Below are 24,586 nucleotides of genomic sequence, written 5' to 3'. Positions count from 1 at the left end.
CACAGGGGCAAACCGCCCCAACAGAATAACACCTCCCAAAACCCAGATCAACTCCCAGGTCACTGAGGGGAGGAAGGAGGAGGCCGAAGCCCCACCAAGAGCCTCTGAATGGCCGAGTCCGCAGGGGCGTGGAACAAAAGATCGCCATCCAAAGGAATGTCTACCAGCCGCTCTCGAACGTTCTCTGGGAACACACTGTCCCGAAGCCAGGCATGTCGACAAAGTGTGACTGAAGAAGCCATGGCACGACCAAGCACCTCAGAGATGTCCAGAGCGGAGCGAAGAATAAACGCCGCCAGCTCCCGGCCATCTAACATTTGGTGCCGCAAATCCATGCAGGCACCTTCCTGAGAAGCAGCAGACATAAGGGAGTCTGCTGAGTCCCACAAGGAAGAAGTGGCCCTAGCCAAAACGCAAAGAGTGTTAAGGGCCCTCAGCGCCGCACTGGAGGAGGCGAACATGTTGCGCCCCGAGGAGTCGAGCCAGCTGGTTTCCCGCGACAGGGGAGACAACAGCGGTGGCAGATAGGGGAAGGCATTCTGCAAAAGTATTCTGCAAAAGAGGACCCCTGGTAGAAGGGTGTAGCGAAAGACACACAGGATCACGCGGCGCCGGATGGTGGCGGTGCAAAAGGTGTTGTGGCGGTGCAGAAGGTGTTGGGGCACTGGGTCCAAGCCCCCAGAAGAGAAGAATGGAGCGAACTCTAAAAGGGAAGCAGCAGCTCCTTACCACCAGAACCCTGATGGAGGACCTCCAGAAGATGATCCGTGGGAAAATGGGTAAGATTCCTACAGCCGTGGAAACAGTGCGAGCAAAGGCAGCACCCGCCTCCGTAGGGCCCCGTGGTGCAAGCTAAGGCGGCCCTCCCCCAAGCCAACCTGAGAAAGGAAGGGCCAGGTCCGAAAAGGAGGAAGAGGGACCGAGGAGTCTGGGACATGCGGCGTCTCTGGCAAAAAAACTAGAAATCGCTGAACCTCTGGAGAAGAGGAGGCGTCGAAGACGAGGCAACAACCCGACGTCGCCTGGTGCCGTAGAGTCCACAATCTGAGGCAGAACATCGTTGTCCGAAGCCAGGGGAAACCCCGGAACGAGCTCTGCCACAGCACACGGTGCAGGAGACTAAGGCTGAGCCGGGGTAGCGAAGGAACGGCGCCGGAAAGGCGCTGACCCGACCTCCGATGAGGCAGCCGCCTGCGTGGAGGGACGAGAGGGACCCGGGGAAGGACGAGGGGTATCCACCGGCCGTGGCCATGACGGGACTAGATGGGCTCACCGCCAGCCCCTGTGGCGCCGCCAGCATCTGTCGGCACCTAAGCGGCGTCGCCTCGGACGAGGCCACCGCCCATCCCGATTGCCGAGTGGGACTCGGGGATGCGACCCGAGCCAAGGTGACCTCCCGTGACACCACAGGGACTCCCGCAGGAGTTTGCGGCTAAGCAGAGGCGCCATGATCCGAAGGAAGGACCCCCGAAAGGCCGCACCCCAACGGCACTACATCCTCCGAACCTGGACCTGAGCCAGTCGGCGCCAGAGCCACCGGCAACGCCGCAGAGGGCCCCACACACAGCAAGGGATCCGCAGACACCACAGGAGGGGAAGAGGCGGAGGAGGAGAAGCCAGCGAGGCCTGCAAGGTTGCCGCATATGTCTCCATCTGGGCTCTAGACACCCCCACACCGGCAAACGGCAGATAGGGGGACGACACGCAGGGCCGCACCACCCGCGGAGAGCCCGTGCCTCCAACAGGCCGGGAACCAGGCCTCTGGGACAAACTGCGACACTTACCAACAGGCAAGCGGCGCCCTTGTGGCTTGGGAGAAGGCCGATGCCGAAAACAGAGGCGACGATCCCTGAAGTACAAGTTACTTACCTTCGGTAACGATGTATCTGGTAGAGACGATTCTAGCAGCAGATTCCTTTTATGTAGAATTATCCACAGACGTGAGACTGCACGCGGGGACAGTACCGCGTGACTCCGCCCTGACGTCGTCCGCGGACGTGACATCAGCGAGGTCACTTAAGCCCCACCCCGGCGCGCTGACATCAGTTTTCTTAAGAGAACTCTTCCACGCCACAATGCAAAGCCATCACAAACGAAAACTGTTAGAATATGGGAACAGTGTGCGAAACAGCAGATAAACAGAAAGGAAAGAAGCAAATGGAGGGGAATAGCCCATTCGGAAAAGTGCCAGGCACTGTGGCATCGAAAGTCATAGAAGGGAAGAGCAGTGACAGCCACAACATTCTCCCTGGAGACAGGAAAAGCATATGAAAAACTGTGCAGCAAACAAAGAAGCCTGCAACCACAGTCCATTAACAGTGAAAGACAGAAGAGTAACGACAATTTACCCCAAGACAACACCACCAGGGTGAGTCGCGCCCCCTGAAAGGAGCCAAGGTTGAGGCCCAGCAAAAGACCCCAACACAGAGGACTGCACATGAGTCAAACTCCAAACAAGGAAAAACGAAGGGGAAATATGAGAAGGCCCCACACTGGAAGCACCAGAGTGTAGGGACGCTGGAGCACCCATCAACCTACCAGTCACGTACCAGAAGGGAGTAATGGATGCAACTCCACCAAATAAGCATCCCGCCAGGGAGGAGTGAAAGAGGCACTCGCATAAGACCAAGCACCCAGAGGCAGCCGAGTGGGGAAGAGCAAGCGAAGGGCTCTCGCAGAATGGGGAGGAAGGGCGGGTCGTGAAGGAATCTGTGGCTAGAATCGTAACCAGATACATTGTTACCGAGGGTAAGTAACTTGTACATCTGACAGAGACTACTAGCCGCAGATTCCTTAACGTAGAACAGATACCCAAGTGATACCCATGGGGAAGGAGGGTCTGCAAGAGGACCCTGTGAGAAGTTGGCCTGATATATGATGCTCACTAGTTCTAGTGATCACCTTGTATCAGTCCAAACAACCCTTATGGTGATTGGTTGTAAGTCAACCTTATAGACCAGCTATCCCAATGGTAGCATGGACAAAGCAGTCTTAGGCTAAACTCTTTTGGCATGTGAAGCCAGCTGTTTTACCACAATATAACCCCTTGAATACCAGATGAAAGGACACCACACAGGTTGTTATGAAAATAAACAGTATATTTATTAATAACAAACACCTCTGAACTCTTTATGAGGTCAGAGGGCTAAGCACATGACAATCTCTTAGGAAAAATACGACAAGTTGCACAAAATTACAATGGTGCCCTAGGGGCACGGCAAACCATATACTAAGTAAGTGGAATGTGAAAGTCGATAGAAGAAATGGAGCTGTCCAGAGGCTGTAGGATCGCTGGGACTACGCTATCCTAACTTTAGGTAGGTAATAGGAGGCCCACGGAACGCGTGTGCAGAGTGTGAACTCACACGCAAGATGCGTAACAACGTCTATGGACAGTACAGTTCAAGTAAAAGGTAAGTACGGACAATCCTGACTAGTTAGGACTAAAACGACTGTGGATCTGGACACTAGGACAGTTAAACTACCTTTGAGCACCGAAATGCTCTCGTTACCTCACCTACGGGCTGCGGGTGCATAGGTGTCAAAGTGTGTCGGGTTTCCGCGTTGAAGTCTATGGAGCCTGGAGGAAAAGATGCTGCAGGCGACCAGGAGGAAGATGTCTGGTGCGATCCAAGGGTGGATCGGTGAAGAAGAGGACCTGAAAGCAGAGGGGACAGTGTTCAAAGTCACTAGCCAGTGACCGGTGTGGAACCAGGAGGGAACCAGATGCTGTCGTCGCGATCAGGTGAAGAGTGGATGCTTGTCTCTGCAGCCACGTGGCCCAGGAGGTGTCTTCGACGACCAGGATGGAGGCACGAGCTGTCCCACGCAGGCTCTCGCTGTCGGCGGTGTTGGATCCGGATTCGGGCGTCAACAGGCCTTGGCAAAGGCAACCCACGCGGTGAGTGGAAACTGCGTCTGGAGTGGACCAGGAGGGTCCAGGGTGCTCCTCTTTTGGAAGGGAACAAGGGCCAGTCTGGAGCAACCAGACCAGCAGCAAAGATTCAAATGTTCTTCGTCTAGGAGGCCACTAGCCAGCCGGCAAGTGACCAGACAACGCGTCGAGCAGCAAACAAGCAGAAGGGCCCCACGCAGATCTCGTGGAAGCTGGAGGGCTGATCTTCGGTGCAGGGGCTGCTCGGGGCTGGGGCTTCTCAATCCCCAAAGCACTTTGTCAAGGTTACCTCAGAAGTCGTGCTGGAAGCGAAGTGCAGCTTCTTTCAAGATGGCCGGTCCCACGTGTCTCGTCGCACCCACGGATCTCAGCTGTGCTGCAGATGTGAGTTGAGGTCTGGGAATCCGGGTCTCGTCGGGCTCTGAAGTCTGGATCCTCGAGGGAAGACGACAAAGTGAAGCCGCTGGACGCTTGATGGTGCCTGCAGTTGCAGGGTGGACACTCCTTGCCCACAAGAGAGATTCTTCAGTCTTCTGTGGAGCAGAACGTCGAAGTCCAGAGTTTCTTCTTGTGAAAGTTGTTCAGGATAATCTAACTTGGAATGGGACCAGCTCCTACCTTTATTCTCCTAAAGGGGGCTGCACTACTGACTAGGTCCCTCCCCTGGGTGGGACCAGGAAGGGGGGTGGCTACACCCACTATCCTTTGTCCGATTTCGCGCCAGAGCTGGGGCAGGGATGCCCCAGCAACTGGTTTGAACCGGTGTATGCACAGGACACCTTGTGTGCCCCAGGCATGTCTCATTCCTTTCAGGCCTGTCCTACCCAATACACAAAATCCTGTCTGGGGTAGAGCTAGCACCTCCCAAGGCAGGAAACCCTTTGTCCAAGCCTCCCTCGCTGGAAGGACTCCCAGCAGCAGGAGGTCAGACTTGTGTCTGTGGTGGCAGCATCCATTTTGTGATGCCAAGGCTCGAGTTAACTTTAACCGGGGTTCTCAGTTACATACATGTCGTGCCCCTCTAGAAGGGTGGAATGCTACCCCCGTCGCCAGAATTGGCGAGGGGGTAGTATTCCAATTCGTATGACACCTTACTCGACATGTTTTGATAATGTTATACCAGAGTTAGCATTTAACCGCGAGGTTGATAATGCACTTAAGAGTATATGGTATAGCGTTATCATGGAACAGCTATTAGGACTTGGTTCCGCAAGCTGCAGACGGGCTCAGCTCATGCCAGAGCACCATCTCACATAGTTCCAAGCACTCTGCCTTCAGGATTGATAAGGCCTGCCAAAGGAGTGACTGATAGGAATATATGTGTCCATTTTAGGGTTAGATATAGGTATACTATATCTATAGCAAAGGGTGATTACACCACCTTGCCCCAGCTGTCTTGCAGCCAGTTGTGTCAGTTTTAGATGGCCAGCCAGGGGTGGCATAATACATGCTTCAGCCCCTGGTAGGCCCTGGGTACACCTATGCCCTGGATACCTAAGGTACACTGTACAGGGACTGATAAGGTGGCCCAGTACCAATTGGTAAATGCACCTAAAGTACATGGTTGTCAATTTAGAGAGAGAACAGCTAGGCTGTGGGTCTGATTAGCAGGCCCACAGCAAGGGAAAGTCGTAAACCAGTGAAGCAAAAAGCAAAAATTTGGGGTGACCATAGGATTGCAGACCCCACTCTCCTACAGACCCCACCAGCCTGGACATGACAGAGGGTCCTATAGGGGACGAGTCCAACAGACAGGGTGAGGAGTCCTGTCCCCCCAGGCAAGGGAAAACCCCTATAGGCAGAACACCACCGATCCCAAAGTGGATGCAGAAAGAAGAAGAAGAAGCCTGTTCACACTCAGCAGAGGAAGAAGGGCAAGGCAGAGGAGGCAGAAGCACCCCACGCCTACATCAGTCAACAAAAACCTCGATCCAGGGCCAAGGTCAGGAAGAGGAAGAAGATCAACCTAGAGACCCCAAAGAAACGAGGCAGAAGGAAGGCAAGTCCCCGTCCCCCCACCCGGGAACACATCCCGCGAAGAGGGCAGCTGATCCCGCCACAGCTAAAAGTCAGGAGACAAGACAGAACAGCGCCTGCAGCAAGACAGCAGGCAGAGGCAGAAAGAGCAGCCCACGGACACCCAGGAAGACCAGGCAGTGGGCGCCTGAAAGAGGGAGGAACAGAAATACAGCCCCCAAGACAGAGAGCTAAAAGGCAATGAAGGCCCCGGACACACCCCAGAAAAGAGCCTGCACACACAACACAAAAAGTCGTGGAACCAGAGCCATGACGCCAGGCCGCAGATGGCAGCGCAGACCAGGCTAACAATGCAGCGACCCCGAAGAAGGATACCCCGGTGCGCCGCCAAAGGCATTCCAACCACCCAGAAGGAAATTGCACCTGCAAAGTACTTAAACGCCTGGGAGAGCAGAGGCCCGAAGGCGACCACAATCTCCAAGCACAAAACAAGCTATATAATAGCTACCATTACCCCACCTAGGGTATGTTAGTCCCAAGACATAGGAACCCTCTTAGGAAGAAACTTCTGCAGCAGAGGACAACAGAAAGAACCACAGTGAAAAATTCCCCGTAGAAGGCTTGACAAGCAGCCAAAAGCAAACGATAGAAGGCCTAATCTCAGGGCCAACCTGGTGCAGATAAATCCAAGCAAAAACAGACCTAAAAAAGGGCCGGCCAGCAGCAAACAGAGCCACAGTCCCAATAAAGAGGACTCGTAGGCACATGAATCACACAGATCACACAACTGGGGCGACCCGCCCCAACGAAAGTACAGGTCCCAAGAACCAGATCAATCTACAGGTCACTGAGGGGGAGGAGAAGGAGGATTAGGAGGACGAAGCCCCGCCAAGAACCTCCTGATGGCTGAGTCTGCCGGGGCGTGGAACAAAAGAGTGCCATCGAAGGGAAGATCCACCAGGAATTTCCGAACATTTTCCGGGAACACATTGTCCCGGAGCCAGGCATGGCGGCGAAGGGCAACCGAAGACTCCATAGCACGACCCAGCACCTCCGAGATGTCCCGAGCAGAGCGGAGAATAAATGCCGCCAGCTCCCGGCCATCTAACGCGCAGTGCCGCAAGTCAACACCAGCACCCTCCTGAGAAGCTGCAGATCCAAGGGACTACGCCGAGTCCCACAAACAAGAGGTGGCCCAAGCCAACACACACAAAGTGTTAAGGGCCCGCAGAGCTGCACTGGTCGAAGCAAACATATTGCGTCCCCAAGAATCCAGTCAACGGGCCTCCCGTAATGGTGGAGAAAACAGTGATGGCAGGGAGGGGAAGGCAGTCCGCAAAAGGGGCCCACTGGCAGAAGGGTGGAGGGAAAGGCACGCCGGGTCACGCGGTCCTGGAAGGTGTCTGTGCAGAAGGTGTTAGGGCACCGGATCCCCCATGGCGGGACGCCCCCAATTCCCCATCAGAGAAGAACGGAGAGAACCCTCAAAGGGAAGCAGGAGCTCCCTTCCACCAGAGCCCTGGTGGAGAAACTCCAAAAGATGATCCGCGGGGAAATGAGCAGCCAGATCACCCATGCGCAGAATTCCCACAGCCGTGGAAACAGCGCGGGCAAAGGCCGTACCCACCTCCGTAGGCCCCCACGGTGGGGATAGCAGCTCCTCTGTTGGCGATGGCTGCAAGCTAAGGCGGCCATCCCCTAAGCCAATCGGAGTGGGGAAAGGCCAGGGCTGTAAGGGAGAAAGAGGTGCCAAGGAGTGGGGGACCTGTGGTTACCCTGGTGTAAACCGCAGTCACAGTGACGGTGAGGAGCTGGCCTTTGATGACGTCGGGGAAAAAAGCCACGACGCAGCGAGGACAACACCAGCAGGCGCCCAACCTCTGGGGAAGAGGTGACGTCCGAAGACGAGTCCACGACCTGAAGTCTGTCCGGTACCGTAGAATCCGCAACCTGGAGCAGGGCGTCGTCGTCGTCCAGCGCCACCGGAGACCCCGGACAGGCCTCCACCACATCACACAGCGCCGGAAACCGGGGCGGGGCCGGAGCCGAGGCGGCTAAGGGACAGTGGCGGAACAGCGCCGGCTCAACCTCCAACAAGGCCCCCGCCGGTCTCGACCCATTGGTGGACAAGGGGGTTCCGCCGACCCTCATGGCGGCGCCAGAGCCAACTCGACCTCCGGCGAGGCAGTCGCCTGCGCTGAGGGACGAGAGGGGCCCGGGGAGTGACAGGGAGGCCCCCGCCAGCCTCGACCCACGAGGGGACGAGAGGAATCCGCCGACCCCAGTGGTGCAGCCAGGGCCAGCAGCTGCCGGCGCCGTAGCGGAATAACCTCGGCCTTAGACAGGATCACATTGTCAAAGGGCCGAGAGGGGCTCGGGGATGCGACCCAAGCCCCGGCGACCTCCTGCGGCACCACAGGGACTCTTGCGGGAGTTTGCTATGAAGCCGGGCGCCGTGGTCCAAAAGAGGGACCCCCTGGGGATAATTCTACGTTAACGAATCTGCGGCCAGTAGTGTCTATCAGATACCCTCCGCAGGGGCCGGACATGGAGATGACGCCGACCTGGCCATGCGGGCTGAAAGAAGTTTCATCCGCCGCTCCCGCCGGGACTTCGGTTTCATCTGCTGGCACGCCTCACAATCAGTGAAGCCGTGGATCCCTCCCAAACACCACATGCAGATGGGGTGAGGGTCCTTCGCCGACATCAGGCGTCCACAAGACGAGCACGTCTTAAAGCCCAAAGGCATTCGCACACTGTTCCCACACACATGCAACAAGCAAAAGGAAAAAGGCCCGAAACAGGCCAGGAGCACGATCCTGATCCGCGTTGCATGCAGAAAAGGAAAAAACTAACGTAGGCGCGCCGGGGTGGGACTTATGTGACCTCGCGTACGCCAGGGCAGAGTCGCATGATGCCCTCCCCCCGGCGCGCATGGATGCTGGGCAAAAAAAATTCCGGATCCAGTCTCACGCCTGGGGATAATTCTACGTTAAGGAATCTGCAGCTAGTAGTCTCTATCAGATAACAGCATATGCAACTTAAAATTCAAGCCCTGTCCCCCAAATAAGAGTCATTTACAAATAACACAATCACATTGCTAAAACAAATAACACAATCACAATTGTTCAAGGGTTTGTCATAATTGTCCGATCAGAGTTTGGTACACAGCTCAATTACTTGAATGTAATTGTGGCCTTCTTCCCCCAAATGCCAAGGGGGCTCAGGCAATATCCTAGCAACAGTCAGCCCAACTTTAAATAAATATTATTTCATAGCAAGCAAGCCGGGCTTTAGTCAAAGCTGGGATTTACATAGGTGAGCAGAATTTCAACTGAATGAGGCACATACAAAGTAAGGGAGTGTCCCTACACAATATTATCAGACTGGAGCCATAACAGCTCATAGACACCCTGGAAGGTCTGCCGCAAATGTATCCAGCACAGGTGAAAAATTTTGTCAACACAGAAAAAGCAGCTTTCCCTTTTTTGTACAATATAGAGAACATTCTTTCTCATAATCAGGCATGCCTAAGGCTTGGGAAGAGCACAGGACAAGTTTAAATTTCAAGAATGGTGTCTAGCACTCATCTGACTAGGGCAAGGGGTCAGGAAAATCTTAGTGGGTTAATTTTTGCAAATGCTGAGCCGTGGGTGTAAAATTTGGTATCCACTGCCCACAATAACCTATCATTCCAAGAAACCCACTAACTTCTCTTTGGGTAAGGGGTTGCGCCATCTGCAGAACATCTGATATTCTCTCCTGGGATGCCCTCTGCATTACTTTCTCTAACTTGTTGACCAAAAAAATTACTCTTCCCACAACACCGTAACTTCAAGAGGGAAACCTTGTGCCCAAGAGGGAAACCTTGTGCCCACCGCGGGCCAAATGGTTCAACAATAGTATGCCATTTACAAGCTTCCTGGTAGGGGAGGCCCGCAACAAATCATCAACACATTGGATCAGCACAGACCCATGTGTGAGCTGCAAGAATTCCAAATCACTATGAAAAGCCTAGGAGTAGATGGAAGGGATTTGGTGTAGCCTTGAGGAAGTCTTATTTAACAGATCACCATTATTTTAAATCTAAAACCAAATACTGACTGCCCTAATACAAGGGTATGGGAAAGAATGCAGAACATGCATCAACAAACGCAAACCACTCTGCTGCAGCAGAGATCTGGGACAGATTAAGGACAATGGAATAAGTGGACACCACAAATCATTAATAGCTCATAAATACTAGACCATTCTCCAATAAACACCATCCTCATTTCAAATAGGGAGGAGTCGTTGTTGCAGGGGTATGCCCTTATCTTATTCTTGTATTAATGTCCTGCTGCACTAGGCCATCTCTGATTCAATGGCTCAATCCGTTCTTCCACTGCCTGAGACAGTGTATACATTCAGGGAAACCTCAATCCCTCTTGCAACTTCACCAGTACTGTCTGGGCACTCTGCATTCATACTGTCTCTCCACCCTTCACTGAGCAAAGCTCAACAAGTACATTACTTTGCAATTTTCAGAATCTGACATGACTCGAGAAAGGAACAGTTTCTCACTTTCAATAGGGACATTGTAGGAGGCTGGCTCAGTAACTAGTGTCCACCTATTGTGAGGCAATGAGTCCAGGCAACCCTTAGTGATAGTGCTTAGGTCCCTGATAACCAACGGTCTCAAGGAGTAGCAGTTGAGAGCAGCTGAGGGTTATTCAGGAGGGTGTTTAGATTGTACATTTAACACATAAGAGATGAATGTTCATGATTAAAATGAATTTTCTGCAACGCAAACGAATTGCAATCAAAAATGTAATCCAAATAAAAGAACAAGTATAATCAACAAATTTATGATTTATGGATTCATGATTATATGGTTCAACAGTTTATTGAAAAAAACACCAAAAAATCACCAGAATGAGTGAGTGAAGAAACACACTCGTTTCAAGTTAAAGGAGCGCATCCTTTGTGGTCTGTTGATCACACATGTAACACATTTAACACATAGTCGGCAATCTTTCACACAAGAAAGAACCACACCAGTGCTTATAAAAAAGACTGCAGTATTTATTTATAGAACATTAATAACTAACTTGGATATATCTGTTACCCGGACATATCTAATACAGACAAGAAATACTTTAAAAACAGGTAAGTATCATAGAAAAACACATGGGGCCCTATAGGGGGGCCAAACCATATACTAAGAAAGTGGTATAAAAGATAAGCATCAAAACGAGACTGTTACCCAATGATGGAGAAGCCCAGGAGAAGCAAGGACCTACCAATGATGAGTAGCTATGGCACCTGGGTGCAGAGTGGTTACATCAGGTCAAACGTCCATAGGATAATACAGGATAAGTCGTGGTTTGTATTTTCTAGTTTCAGTACACTTCCCAAAGGACGCCCGAGGACACCAATTGGATCAAGGGATGATGGAGCGCCACCCCACCTGTGAATACCCAGGGAACCAGGAGACCTACACCAGGGAGCCCAAGTGCATAAGTGCGAAGTAGTGTCGGTACAGCCCATAAAGCCAATGGGCTTGGAAGTCCAGCGACTTGTGGACCAGAACAGAGGAACCAAAATGTGGATTCTGGATGAGACGTAACTGAAAGCAGAAGGGACAAAGTCGAAACTACCTGGGGGTTTTCAGGAGGCGCAGGAGCAAAGCTGCCCAGAAGCACAATGGTCTTGTTAAAGCAGCTGGGGAAACCAGGTGACGATGAAGGAGCACAGGAGCCAACCATGAGCTGTCCCTTGACAGATGAATAATGCAGGAAGGTCAGCGGCAGGCAGGACCACCAACAAGTCTTGGCAACCACAAAAGTCGGAGAATAAGAAAAGATGCTTTTAGGCAGACCAGCAAGGTCTGTGGGCCTAACCCAGCAAGGGTAAGTGAGGGCCGGTCCACAGCACGCAGAAGAGCCAGCAGGAATCATTGGAGCCCCATTGAGGACCCTCTGGCATCAAGCACACTGAGGCGCAGGTAAGTCTCAGAAGCCCACGAAAGAAGGCAGTCCAAGATGCAGAGGATGCAGGCAAGACATCATTCTTGAGGCTGGGCGAGGCTGGAGGCTGGGGCTACTTGGAGCTTGCAGGTCTTTCATAAAGAGAGTCAACAAGCCTTGGCAACGGCAGACAGACGAGGTGCACAGGGAGGCAGTTACAGCTGGCTGAAAAGCAATTATAGTTGCCCAAATTGTAGGGAAGACTAGTCAGGCCTGTGGGGTGCCATGAAACCACCACCTGTGTTATAGGGCCGGGAATGTCCGTGTGACAACAGGATCAGCAAACCGGCCATCAATGTCAAGGTGCATGCGGCTGCAGGGAAGTAACTTCTTCACTACATGGGAGATTCCTTCTTCCTTGGATGCATGCAGAGTCCTTGCTGACTCAGAGGATGCACCGCCATGGAGTTGCAGAAAACTGAAGAGCGTGGAGACAATCTTGCAGCAGGAGTGTGGAGATAATGTTGCAGCAGGAGCCTTCCTGCCACAAGCAGTCTTGCCTTGAGACCTGGCTTCAGGAAGCAGCAGAGTTCTAGTATCCACCAGCAGAAGATTCTTGAGATGATCTTGAGAAGAAAGGTAGTCAGTTCTTGTAGATGTTGTCCGGACGAATCCAAGGACCAGCGTCCAGGGGGGCCCTTAAGTAGCCCTACAAAGGGGAAAGACCTCTTCTGTGGTGACCCACATTTCGGGGTGCCAGGGACACTGTTCAGCTGGTTCAAGCCAGTCAGTCAGATTCTTCCAGGGGCCAACATTCAAAATAGAAAAAGGAAGTGGCCACCTGGAGCAGCTCTGGGCACCTCCATAGGGAGGAGCTGGACTGGGGGGTGGAGATTTACCTGTTCTTCATGTAGTTTCACGCCAGAGCGGGAGCCAAGGGTTCCTGAACTGGACCAAATGTGCCCTTCAATTCAGTTTGGTAGAGCTTGGAAGCACTCCTACCCTACCTCATTCTAAAGGAGAGGGGATCACACCTTCCCTCCACAGAAAATCTTTAGTTCAGCTTCCCCTGCCTGAGAGAGGGTCATCAGAAGGGGGCAGAACAGTGTTTGAGGCCGGAGGCAGAGCAGGCTCGCAAGCAGACCCAGTTAGGCAGCACAGGTTGGTTTTGGGTGGTCGTCTTAGGTGCCCTCCAGTACATGGTATTATGCAACTAACACTGGAAGCAGAGTAGTTGCATGGTTTCAACATATTTGATACCAAACATGACCACGTTCGGGCAGCCATTATGTAGTCAGACATCCCTACTTGCCAGTGCCCACTACATACCTTAAAATGGTTATCTCACACTTACAAAGCACACAAAATGGGGTCCAGGGTTTGTAGGGGGAATCTCTGCTCATGCAGGGGTGTCCACACACTTAGAACGATACAGCCTGCCCTTGGACTGAAGGGCCTACCTTAGGGGTGACTTGTAGGTTTAGAGTGTAGTGACCGGGATATAAGGTCCCCTAGTGTACCAATGAAATTGGTAACTCAGTACCATATACTAGGGGCTTACAGTGGTAATCCAGTTCGCCGATTGAGGGGTGTACAAAGTAATTACCATCAAATTTAGGGAAGAGAGCATTGCCACAGGGTCCCGATTAGCTGGATCCCAGTCAAATACAGCCAAAACACACTGACAACAGGCAAAAAGTGGGGTATCCATGCCAGAAAGATCCTACTTTCCTACAGATATTACTTTAAATTGCACATTGGGGTCTCCTGTCTGTATACACACACATTTAAGGGTAAAATACACAATATAAACAAGTTTCTTACTTTCAGTAACGCCTTATCTGGTAAAGACTCTATTTATTCGCAGACTCCTTACTTTAGAATTAGCCCCAGGCTTCAGACTGGATCCGTACATTTTTCATGAGCACTATCCTTGCGTGCAAGTAGGTCGCATTGGTCGGCTCTGCGTGGTGTTGTTTGCTTCATCCGCACCGGAAATGACATTCGCGATTCCTATATAGGCACCACACAGACACGCAGTCCGTTACTTTCGTGACTTCCCATGCCATAAGTGCGGAGCCACAGAGTACAATCACCACTGGTGTGGAAGACTAGGGCCCTGAAAGAGGAAAGCCCTGTCCCTAGACTTACGTTCAGCTGGTAAGGAATCTTCGGCTAGATAGAGTTTCCACCAGATAAGGCATTACGGATATAAGTAACTTGTTCATCTGATAGAGACTTCTAGCCATAGATTCTTACCTTAGAATAGATACCCAAGCAATACCTCCATGGAGATGGGTCTGTGGAACAATTTCACATGAGGAGGTTTAGCAGGATCGAATGGGCTAAGTGCCGATCCCTAAAGACCTGACTGTCAAGACAGCAGTGTTTGGTAAATGTGTGCAGGGAAGACCACGTTGCCGCCTGGCAGATGTCTAGGACTGGAACTCTGCACGCTAACTCAGTAGTTTCAGTTTCAGCTCTGGTGGTATTAGCACGCAAAACTGTGAGGGGGTTGCTTCTTAGCCAATGTGTAGCAGATGTTCATGTAGAGTACGATCCATTGTGAGATGGTCCTCTTCTGCACTGCTCGTCCTTTTCTCACTCCGACAAACACCATGAAAAGTTGGTCATCTGCCCGCAACTCTTTTGTGCGGTGAAGGTAGAATGACAAAGCTCTTTTTGGGTCCAGATGGTGAAGTCACTCCTCTTCCATAGAAGGATGAGGCAGAGCGTACAAAGTAGGGAGAGTGATGATTTGGCCTACGTAAAATGGAGTGACCACTTTCTGAAGGAAGGAAGCTCTCATACAAAGGACCAAATTGTCTGGGTAGACGTTAAGATAAAGAGGCTTGAATGACGAGGCCTGAAGCTCACTGACCCTTCAGCCATATTTTATTGCCACGAGAAAGGCAATCTTGATGGTAAGAAGCCTGAATGGACAATTTTGTTGAGGCCGAAACGAAGCACATAGAAGTAAGGTGAGGACGAGATTGAGTTCCTTCTGGTCCATAACGAAAAGAGTGGGAGGAAACATATGTTGCAAACCTTTCAAAAACGTATGTACAATAGGGAATTTGAAAAAGGAAGGTTGGTCAGGCAACCGAAGAAAAGCAGAGATTGCAGAAAAGTAACCCTTCACAGTGCCCAGAGGAGAGCCCTGCTGGACAAGGGAAAGAACAAACAGGAGAACCTGAGAAAGGGGGGGCAGAAACAGGATCAGTGTGTCTTTCTGTACACCATGTCACAAATTTGTCCAACGGCAGACGTAAACCGTCTTGGTAGAGGGACACTTGGCTGCCTAGATAACATTACATATTTCAGGTGTAAGGTCGAAAGCGTCAACTGTCGCTTCCCAATCTCCAAGCAAGAAGGCGGAATGTTGACAGGTTCATGTGGAAAACCCTCCTGTAGCAAAGTGCCTCTTTTGGACATGGTTGGCCCACACTTTTTGCCTGGAAAATGATGCAACTTCGACTGGAAGTGCACAGGTTCCCTGCCACCAGGTCCCCTGTGCCACAGCTCCTTCCATAAACTGTACCTTTTGTTTCCCAATTGGCACAACTTCAGTACCCCTTGTAAGTCCCTAGTAAATGGTATCCCTAGTATCTAGGGAATTGGCACTGAAGTGGGACCCCCAGGGGTAGCCACCCTCTCCAAGGTCATGAACACTGCCTTTGCAGACAGAGTGCCTTTGTGCATACGAAATCGAAGAGTCGACATAGCACTGGTCCCTGTGAGCCATGCCCTTATAAACTGCATAGGATATAGGTAAGACAACCCTCTAGCAGGCCCTAGGGCAGGGTGCACTATATGTCCTGTGAGGACATATCTGTCTCAGTAGATATGCCCCTGCGAGATCCATGTTGGTTCCTGTATATTTAAAGTAAACATTCAAGCCTGGGCTGGATACTCGTCATTACGAGTTCCCCAGCTCCATGATGACTTCACTGTATTATGGGATGTTTGGTACCAAACATCTCGTCTTCAAAAATCTGCACTGATTCCAGTATCAAATATATTAATAACTATACATAGAGGACCCACAGGGGGTCCCAAGAAGCCTACAAATCCTTAGTGTGGTCACCAACTGGCCTATGTCAGCCTGCCACCACTATACAGATTTCTGACCTAATGGTGTGAGCGCCAGCACCCTCAGAGATCAAGAACAATGCCTACCCGGGCGGAGGTATTCACTCCTTCCCCCTGGAGAGGTTAAGAGCCATCTGTGGGAGGAAGCTTAAAAGGCCTTGCTGCTTTTGAAACTTGAACCCAGCCTCTCCTGGTAGAAGGAGCAGCACCCTCCTCTCCTGTCCTCACCCTCTTTTGATGGGAAGACGGACGGGACAAAGAAGAAGTGCACCCCACTGTGGTGCACTATATAGAAAGGTGGGTTTCCTCCACCACCCCTACTGCCACAACAGAAAATTCTCCCGTAGAGCAGCCTGATCAAAGGACTGATGGTCTTGCTCAACAGGTCGGGATACCAGACTCTCTATGCCCAATCCAGACATTGATGATCTACTTGAGAACTCTGGACAGGAGTGGGCAGAAAGGGTCTATGAGTGACAGCCACCTAAGAAACTTAAGCATGCCAAACTGCTGATATTGCGCAGTCTATACTAGTGGTGAACAGATCTAACCAAGGCTCTCCCCTCTGCTGAAACAGACCTTGCACCACCTCCAGATGGAGATGCAATTTGTGATCCGCTAGGCATCTTAGGCTGAGTTCATCCGCTCTGGTGTTTATAGAACCTGCCAGATGTTGAACCAACAGGGATATGAACAACAAAAGGTACCAGAGGGTCTCGAGGAGTGTGCCCACATGCAACAGAAAGCCAACCTTTCCCGGTGAATCACAGTGATACAACACAGAAGATTCTCAACAAGATGAGGAGAATACCCATCAGTCACCACGTGGATCCGCCCTTCATCATTTGGGATTTTATCCGTACCACCCGTCTGAGAAGCTCGGTGCCACACTGAGAGGTCAACCCGGTGGTAAGGGGGTTCCTCAAAGGAGAATGGCAATGACAGTGTGGTAGACCACTTGATATTGGTAAGTGGCCCTGGGTGTGGGACTGGGGTGTGCAGTGCTGAAAAAAGTGATAACGTGAAAAAAACCCATATAGTGTATGTTTAAAATTGGTTTGAATAGGCACTTGAAAAAAGTTTATTCCGTGTCTGCCTAACATACCAAAGTATAAAAACAGATATAACCTAAGGCCTTCTCATAAGGTAGACTGCTCTAGGTTAAAGTAGGTCGACTAGTTTCTGCAATAATGGGACTATAGTTCCCTTGCATTCTTCAGGACCAATCTAAGTAAAAACTACTGCACCAAGTGAATTAAAAATAATGAGTGAAAGGTGACACCAGGGTAACAGTACAAGTGCAAACAAGTCACCTGAATGCTCCCGGTGCCTTTACAGTCTGTGTTAATCACTGAGGAGAGAAAAGGTGGGTTAGGTATGGTTAACAGTATACAGTGGGCTGACCAGAAAGTCCAATTTATGTGGATCAAGCTTTACATCACATTAACAGTGTTGACATATGGTCATAAGGTAATAAATACTCATATGGCCAGAATTAGAATATTCGGAAAGACAATTTCATAAGCCGAATATATCATCGTCCTTACCTAGATCTGTAAGGATGACCAGCCTCACCCCACCTGGCAGTGGCTCAGGGAAAAGATGAAGCACCGCTCTATAAAACATGCAAGAAACACGTAAAAAACACAACACACACACCAGAAGGTGATTAACACAGACTGTAAAGGCACCGGGAGCATTCAGGTGACTTGTTTGCACTTGTACTGTTACCCTGGTGTCACCTTTCACTCATTATTTTTAATTCACTTGGTGCAGTAGTTTTTACTTAGATTGGTCCTGAAGAATGCAAGGGAACTATAGTCCCATTATTGCAGAAACTAGTCGACCTACTTTAACCTAGAGCAGTCTACCTTATGAGAAGGCCTTAGGTTATATCTGTTTTTATACTTTGGTATGTTAGGCAGACACGGAATAAACTTTTTTCAAGTGCCTATTCAAACCAATTTTAAACATACACTATATGGGTTTTTTTCACGTTATCACTTTTTTCAGCACTGCACACCCCAGTCCCACACCCAGGGCCACTTACCAATATCAAGTGGTCTACCACACTGTCATTGCCATTCTCCTTTGAGGAACCCCCTTACCACCGGGTTGACCTCTCAGTGTGGCACCGAGCTTCTCAGACGGGTGGTACGGATAAAATCCCAAATGATGAAGGGCGGATCCACGTGGTGACTGATGGGTATTCTCCTCATCTTGTTGAGAATCTTCTGTGTTGTATCACTGTGATTCACCGGGAAAGGTTGGCTTTCTGTTGCATGTGGGCACACTCCTCGAGACCCTCTGGTACCTTTTGTTGTTGATATGCCTGTTGGGGATTGTACCCAGAGCAAGGTCTGTAAACTTCCCCTAGGTCCCCCCCTACCGTAGTGTTTTGTTTGTTTCCAACAGGGATATGCCCAGCTGTACCGTTCATTTTCAGAGACGCAGGGCCTTTTGGCAAAGGGTCCATGACCCCACCGGCCCTGCTTGTGGCAGTAGCATTTGACAGTGGTGTTGTCTGTGAACACTTGCAGGAGCCTTCCCTGGATTGATGGATGGAAGAAAGGCTTTCAATGCCAAGCAGACCACTTGGCGCTCCAACAGGTTTATGTGAAGTCCGGATTCCGCCTAGAGGTCAAAGTCCTCTGATCTCCACCTCTCCCAGATGGCCGCCCCATACCAGGAGTGCCACATCCGTCCCTACCGGCAGATCTGGTTGGTTAAGGGAGAGGGGTCTGCTGCTGACCCAATCGCGGGAAGCCACCACTGCTAGTCCCTTGCAGTTACCTCCGAGATATGGACATGTCTGAGAGATTCCCCTGATGCTGCACCAACTGAAAAGGCAGGTTCCACTGCAGAGCCGGTATATGCCAACGGGCATGTGTCACAAGCAGGATATAGGAGGCCATGAGGCCCAGCAGCTTCAGAGTCAGTTTCACCAAGATCCAGCATAGAGGCAGAAACATTGGTATCACAACCTAAATATCCTGGACTCTACGTTAAGGAGGATTAGCCTGAAACTGCACTGTATCCATAACAGACCAGATGCAAGGGCAGCAGTGCCCCGAACAGGTAAGAGTGGTGGGGCTGGGGGCAGGGTAGGTGGGGGTGAAGAGAATTTTGACAGACAAAGGAAAATTATTTATTTATTTAATTGTCCCTCGTGGTTGATTGCCAAATCCCCCCGTCCAACCCGGCCCTACCACCCCAGCGCTCTTACCTGCACCGGCCGCTACTGTGCAAGGGGCATCTGATAATGGGTCAGGAGGTTCGCCATAGTATGGTGGTGGGGTAAAACAGTCTAGAGAGAGCCTACCTTCAACAGCCAGTCGTGGAGCTAGAGGAAGTCTGGCACCTTTGATCTCCGCAGATGAGCTGCAACCACCGCTATCACCTTGGTAAACACCCAAGGGGCACTGGTAAGGGCAAAAGGGAGTACAGGGAATTGAAAATGCTAGTGGCTCACCGTGAACCGCAGGTGACATGTGGGCAGGCAGGACAGGAATGTGGAAGTATGCGTCCTGCAAGTCCAACACCACCATGCAGTCTCCACTGCAGACAGGGCCTGAGCAAGAGTGAGCATTTTGAATGTCTTGAGGAAGAAATTGAGGGCAATCATGTCGAGGATAGAGTGAAGGCCGTAGTAAGAATAGCAAACATGCTCTTTATGGCTCCTTTGGACAAAGGAGCCATCACTTCCAGGTGGAGAAAAGATAGGTGGTCCTCTGTCAGCCTGTTGTAAGTAGGTAGCATGGAGGGAGGAGTAGTCTTGAAGGGGAGGGAGTAGCCCCTCCAGAAAATCTGCAAAACCCACCTGTCTGATGTCATGGACTGCCAGCAGTGCAGGTGATGGCCAATCCTGCGGCCCACTGGGTCCCCATGATGATAAACAGGCAGACTAGAAGGGTTTGGAGGCTGCGGCTGCTGGGGTGTTGGTGGGCTAACTTGATCGCTGGCCCCCTGACCCATGCAGTGACTGGGTGCGTAAAACACGATTGTACACCACTTAAGTGGCCAAGAAATGCAAATTGTGGGTGACAAGGGGCCTAGAAAGGCCCAAGGACCTGGCCATAGCCCTGCTGTCCTTAAAGCGCTCTAGCACTAAACCCACCTGGTCTCAGAAGAGATGGAGCAATCAAAGGGAATGTCCATGAGTGTGGACTGGACATCCAGAAAAGCAAGTCACCCTCAACCAGGCATGGTGTCACAGGGCCACTGTCGGTGAAACAGCTCTGCCTAGTGAGTTGGTGGCATCTACTCCACAGCAGACTGTGAACATAGCTGCATCCCTTACATTGGCAACGGCCTGGGAGAGCATGGTCCGGGACTCCTCTGGGAACATTGGCAGCACCTGTGTAATTATATCCCACAGGGCTTGCAAAGAGCAGCTCAAAAGGCACATGGTGTTCACAGACTCCAATGCCAGGCTGGGCTGGTGGAAGAAAACATCTTCTTCCCAAGATGTTCCAACCTCTTGGATTCCCTGTCCAGGGGTGCGGTAGGGAATGCACCAGGATTTTTACATGGGACGTTGAGGCTTGGACCACCAAGCACTCTAGGGTATGGTGTTGGGTGAGGAAATTTGGGTCCCCTGGAACAGGGCAGTGAGCAATCGTCCTGTTTACAGGAGAACCTGTGTTGGGCTTAGACCAAGTCCCCAGCAGGATGCCAGTAAGTGCCTCATTGAAAGGGAGAAGTGGTTCTGATGGGGACAATTCTGGCTGAAGCACTTCGGTCAAGACATTAGTCTTGACTGCCACAGGGGGCCAGCTAAGGTCCAGGACCTCAGCTGCCCTACCCACCAGCATTTCAAAAGAAGTTCCCTCCTCCATAGCCATGGATGGGGAGAAAGCATGCCAGCATCTGGAGAAGTATCTACTCCGCTGGCTTTACGAAGATCCTCAAATCAGTCCAATTATTCTTCATAAGGTTGGTATTCCTCAGGGTCTAGTGACCCTGCCTATTCCTCCTCGAGTCAGGGCTTGTAAGATTAGGGCTCAGGCTCCAACCTGGAAGACATGGCTCCAGTCAGCCCTGGTGTCGGACGATGCCCCTTCGGCCCTGTCACAGAGTTGGGGATGGCGCCACCGGCGCCAGGAGCTTTGCCTCAAGATTGGTATTGAGCAAGGTTGAGGTGGCATGACTGGCACCAACCTGGATCTGTCTGTGGATCCCTGGGGCCGAACTGCCACTAGAGCCGCCGGCTTGTGTCTGGTAGGGGCCCCTCCAGTACTCGCAGGGCCCAAAGGCAAGCCAGAAGGAACAGGCTGCCCAAACATGAGGAGCATGGCCTTATAAAATTCTTTCAAATGATGGTGGTGGTGGGGGGGGATAAATGTCAGGGAGGCACGGGCCTGACCCAGGCTCTGGCTAATCTCCAGAACCATGCCTTGAGTTGCCACGCTCCCTTGTCGTATCAGCAGGCGGGTGAGGTGAAGTCGAAGCATGCTTTGACTTCTTCTTCTGGTAATGGTACTTAGCTGAATGGTTTGACTGCTTGCAGTGCAACGACTACCTCGGGGTCCTTGACCGCTCCTGGGAGCTTCCTCTTGATCGACACAGCGTCGCACATCTAGCCACCATTAGCTTGAGGGATGTAAATGTAAATGTAAATGTAGTTGAGCTTATATAGCGCACAGCTACCCGCAGTGGGTTTCCCGGCGCTTGCTTAGGGAACCCTTCCTGGTATTCCCCTGTGAGATAGCAGGGTATCCACAAGGTGAAAGTCAGGCATCCCGCCGTGAGGGGCCGGCATTGTGTGGCAGTCAGGGTGGGTCTTCAGGTCGTGGTCCTGCTAGAGGCACACAAGGTGGGGGCCCATCTCCGGCATCTGTCGATGAACGGCGCCGCGGGCTTGAAGCCAGCCTTCTTCACCATAAAAGGAGGTTGACCTCAAAAAAGACTTCTACAAAACATTGAAAAAGCCTAGTCAAAAGGTGACTAAGGGGTAGCTCTTCCCTGATCTGTGCTGTCTGGCGCAGAAAGAAAAGAACTGACGTCCGCAAGCCTGGGTGGTGCCTAAATAAGCACTGCATATGTCATTTCCAGCGCAGACACAGCCAAGAAGACTCGAATGACGCCACCTACTGGTATGCAGGGGTACTGCTCAGAAAAACTTTCCAGATTCAGTGTGGCATAAAGGGATAATTCTATGGCAAGGAATCTGCAATAGTTCAGCTTACATAGGTGATCAGTCCATAACAGATTTACAGAGCTAATATGACTGTCTGTAATTGAAACTATGGTTACAGGGACATGGGAGGAAACTGGATAGTAATCACAGAATTGTAAATGCCAACTGCTTGCACCATTTTTTCTCCAGAGGTGTAATTGATGAACTCCTGTTATATGGTATATCCAGCATATTATTCATTCTTACTTCTTACCAGTGCATTCTGTATAATCTGCTATCCTCACTTATGCACTTAAACTAAGCTGTCTTTTAGCTTTTGAGAGACCTAGTACTAGCAGGAGCACCGTTCTGAGAATTATAGGATAAAGCACAGGAAAAGGCAGAGCCACTCTCAAGCTTCTAAGCTTATAAAGTGGTATGCACCCATGCAGGGCTCTGCAGAGTACCATGCAATGGAAGGACATTCAATATGCAGGAGTAAGGGGCCTGAGATAAATTCATAATATATGTCCATCCTTCTAGCCCCCAGTGCATTGACCTTTGGAGGTGGCCTAAAGGAGTGTGCTTCGCATATAAGATATTGCTTGCCACGAGGACACTTGACATGAGAAAATGCACTTGCATTTAGCACTGTTACTTGAAGGACACTAAGGCTGAAGGATGGGGTGGTGTGCACATGATTACCTTCAACCACTACTACTTATATTTAACTTTGACCAACACTACTTATAATGATCTTTACTTTCACTTTTCTTCTGTCAATATTTGGTGCTTAGTAGAACTAAAGGATATGCTGAAGTAACTGAAGCAAAAATAATGGTAATCAAAGTTACGGTGGGATGAGCGATGTCTCAAACAATCCACCATATAATCTATGGATCACAGGGGTTCCATGAGCTGTCAATTTGAAACCAAGGATATCAATTACTCCAGTAGGTAGTTGCATGTCTGCTTGCCAACCACCTGGCTTCAGTCACAGTCAGATTAACCTTTAATTTGAAGAAGCTATAAATGGAGAATGCTTTAAGACAGGATAGAAGTTAAGTCTCACAATAAAATGAGGATATTTTATAGTATGATTCTCATTTTTAAAGATAAGTTTAAAGGGAAAAGAGGAAAAAGAAAACAGTAACTAGCATTCAGATGTATGGCTGAAACCACACAGAAATCCCTAATGTACTGGACCCATTACCTTCAAATGCATTTCAAGACCCATTACCTTCAAATGCTTTTCCATCAGTGTGGTGCTTAAAAGAGACATCAAAACATTAAATAAGACAGGTCTTGCTTGGAAGAGGTGTGATCCTCTGGTGTGAGGTCCAGGACATATACAGCAATATGCAATGTTTAAATAAATAAATCAATGATTCAAAAACTCAAGTATAAGCATCATTCATGAGGAAAGCATTACCTGAATGCAGGCTACAAAGGGAGGAAAGTATGTCACACTGATGCTCAAGAAGCGATTGAAATTTTCAAGCAACTTTTGTGTGATTTCTCTCATTTCCGAATGACTTCTCAATTGTTCAATTTCTTTTAAAATTCCAGAAAAGAGGTTGCTGAAGAGCTGCTTTGCTAGTGTTGAATCCCTCTGTAAAATACAATAGGATTAAAAGTAATATGCTTCCTTGCCGAGCATATGGTTTAAATTTAGTGTGTCTCTAGCAACAGTGCTGTTCAGTTACAAAGGGGTCGGAACACAGAATTTCTAAGGAGGTTGCCACTGTAGTATGAACTCTGGGCAGATAATATTTTGTGTGAATCTAAGCTCCACATCACAAGTAATCATATGAAATTGTGAGCATATTTTCTTAATAAAAATATTATGCCTAATTTAGTTTGACTTAGGTAGCATGACTAGGCTGTATTATGCTGCTGCATTTCAAAAAGTGCTTGCTTATTTGTGTGCACTAGCCCTGCACTTTGATGTTTTCATTCTGTTTCAGAAAATCCTTCAAATTCAGCTACAGTTTACGGTGTCTTTCTCTCTGCTTCCAAATGTAACTTTCCTCTAGCTTATGTGGTTGAAGTAGATGACTTTGCAACAAGCAAGGTTATGTTTGTTGTTCTGAAACTTGCACAAGCATCTTATAATGTCAAGTTTCAAATTTGTTTTTATTTGCTCTGTGCAACTAGAATATGTCCATTTACTGTCCAATACAAATCACAAGGAAGTAGGAGTTAAATTAATAGCTTGATTGGTTGCTATGCAAGTAACATTCCAATGCTGCTCATTTAGGTAGTGTCATTCTATGAAAATTGTGTGTTTTCTATGTTTAAAACATTGGAAATGACGTGCTATTTGAGGAACAGCCAGCAGAGACATTTCTATGAATTATACTTTTAGCTTCAGAGCAGTGAGGGTTGAAGCTTTTATGCAGCCAAACTTAGCTTTGGTCTTTGAATGAGACAGACCTAATGGCAGTCTGCTTGACACTTAGAGAGGGCTACTTTACACATTTGCTTATGATTTGATTATGTCAATTCCATTGATTGATTAACTAACCCTTTTGCCTTCGGTAATGATTATTTTGA

The 24,586-nt window shown here is 49.9% G+C and overlaps 1 protein-coding gene across 1 annotated transcript in view; it reads right to left on the bottom strand.

Moving 5' to 3' along the window:
• PRKDC (protein kinase, DNA-activated, catalytic subunit) overlaps window positions 1–24,586 on the bottom strand; it is a 3,158,350-nt gene that overhangs the window by 1,524,604 nt on the left and 1,609,160 nt on the right. Inside the window, exon 62 of the mRNA XM_078687323.1 lies at window positions 23,463–23,642. Coding sequence (XP_078543449.1) covers window positions 23,463–23,642 — 180 coding nt within the window. The remainder of the gene's footprint in view (window positions 1–23,462; window positions 23,643–24,586) is intronic.

This window comes from Lissotriton helveticus, chromosome 4_1, assembly GCF_964261635.1.
Source record: "Lissotriton helveticus chromosome 4_1, aLisHel1.1, whole genome shotgun sequence".
Lineage (NCBI taxonomy): Eukaryota > Metazoa > Chordata > Amphibia > Caudata > Salamandridae > Lissotriton > Lissotriton helveticus.
Note: the sequence above shows the minus strand (reverse complement) of the source record. Positions and strands in the feature narration are given on the sequence as shown.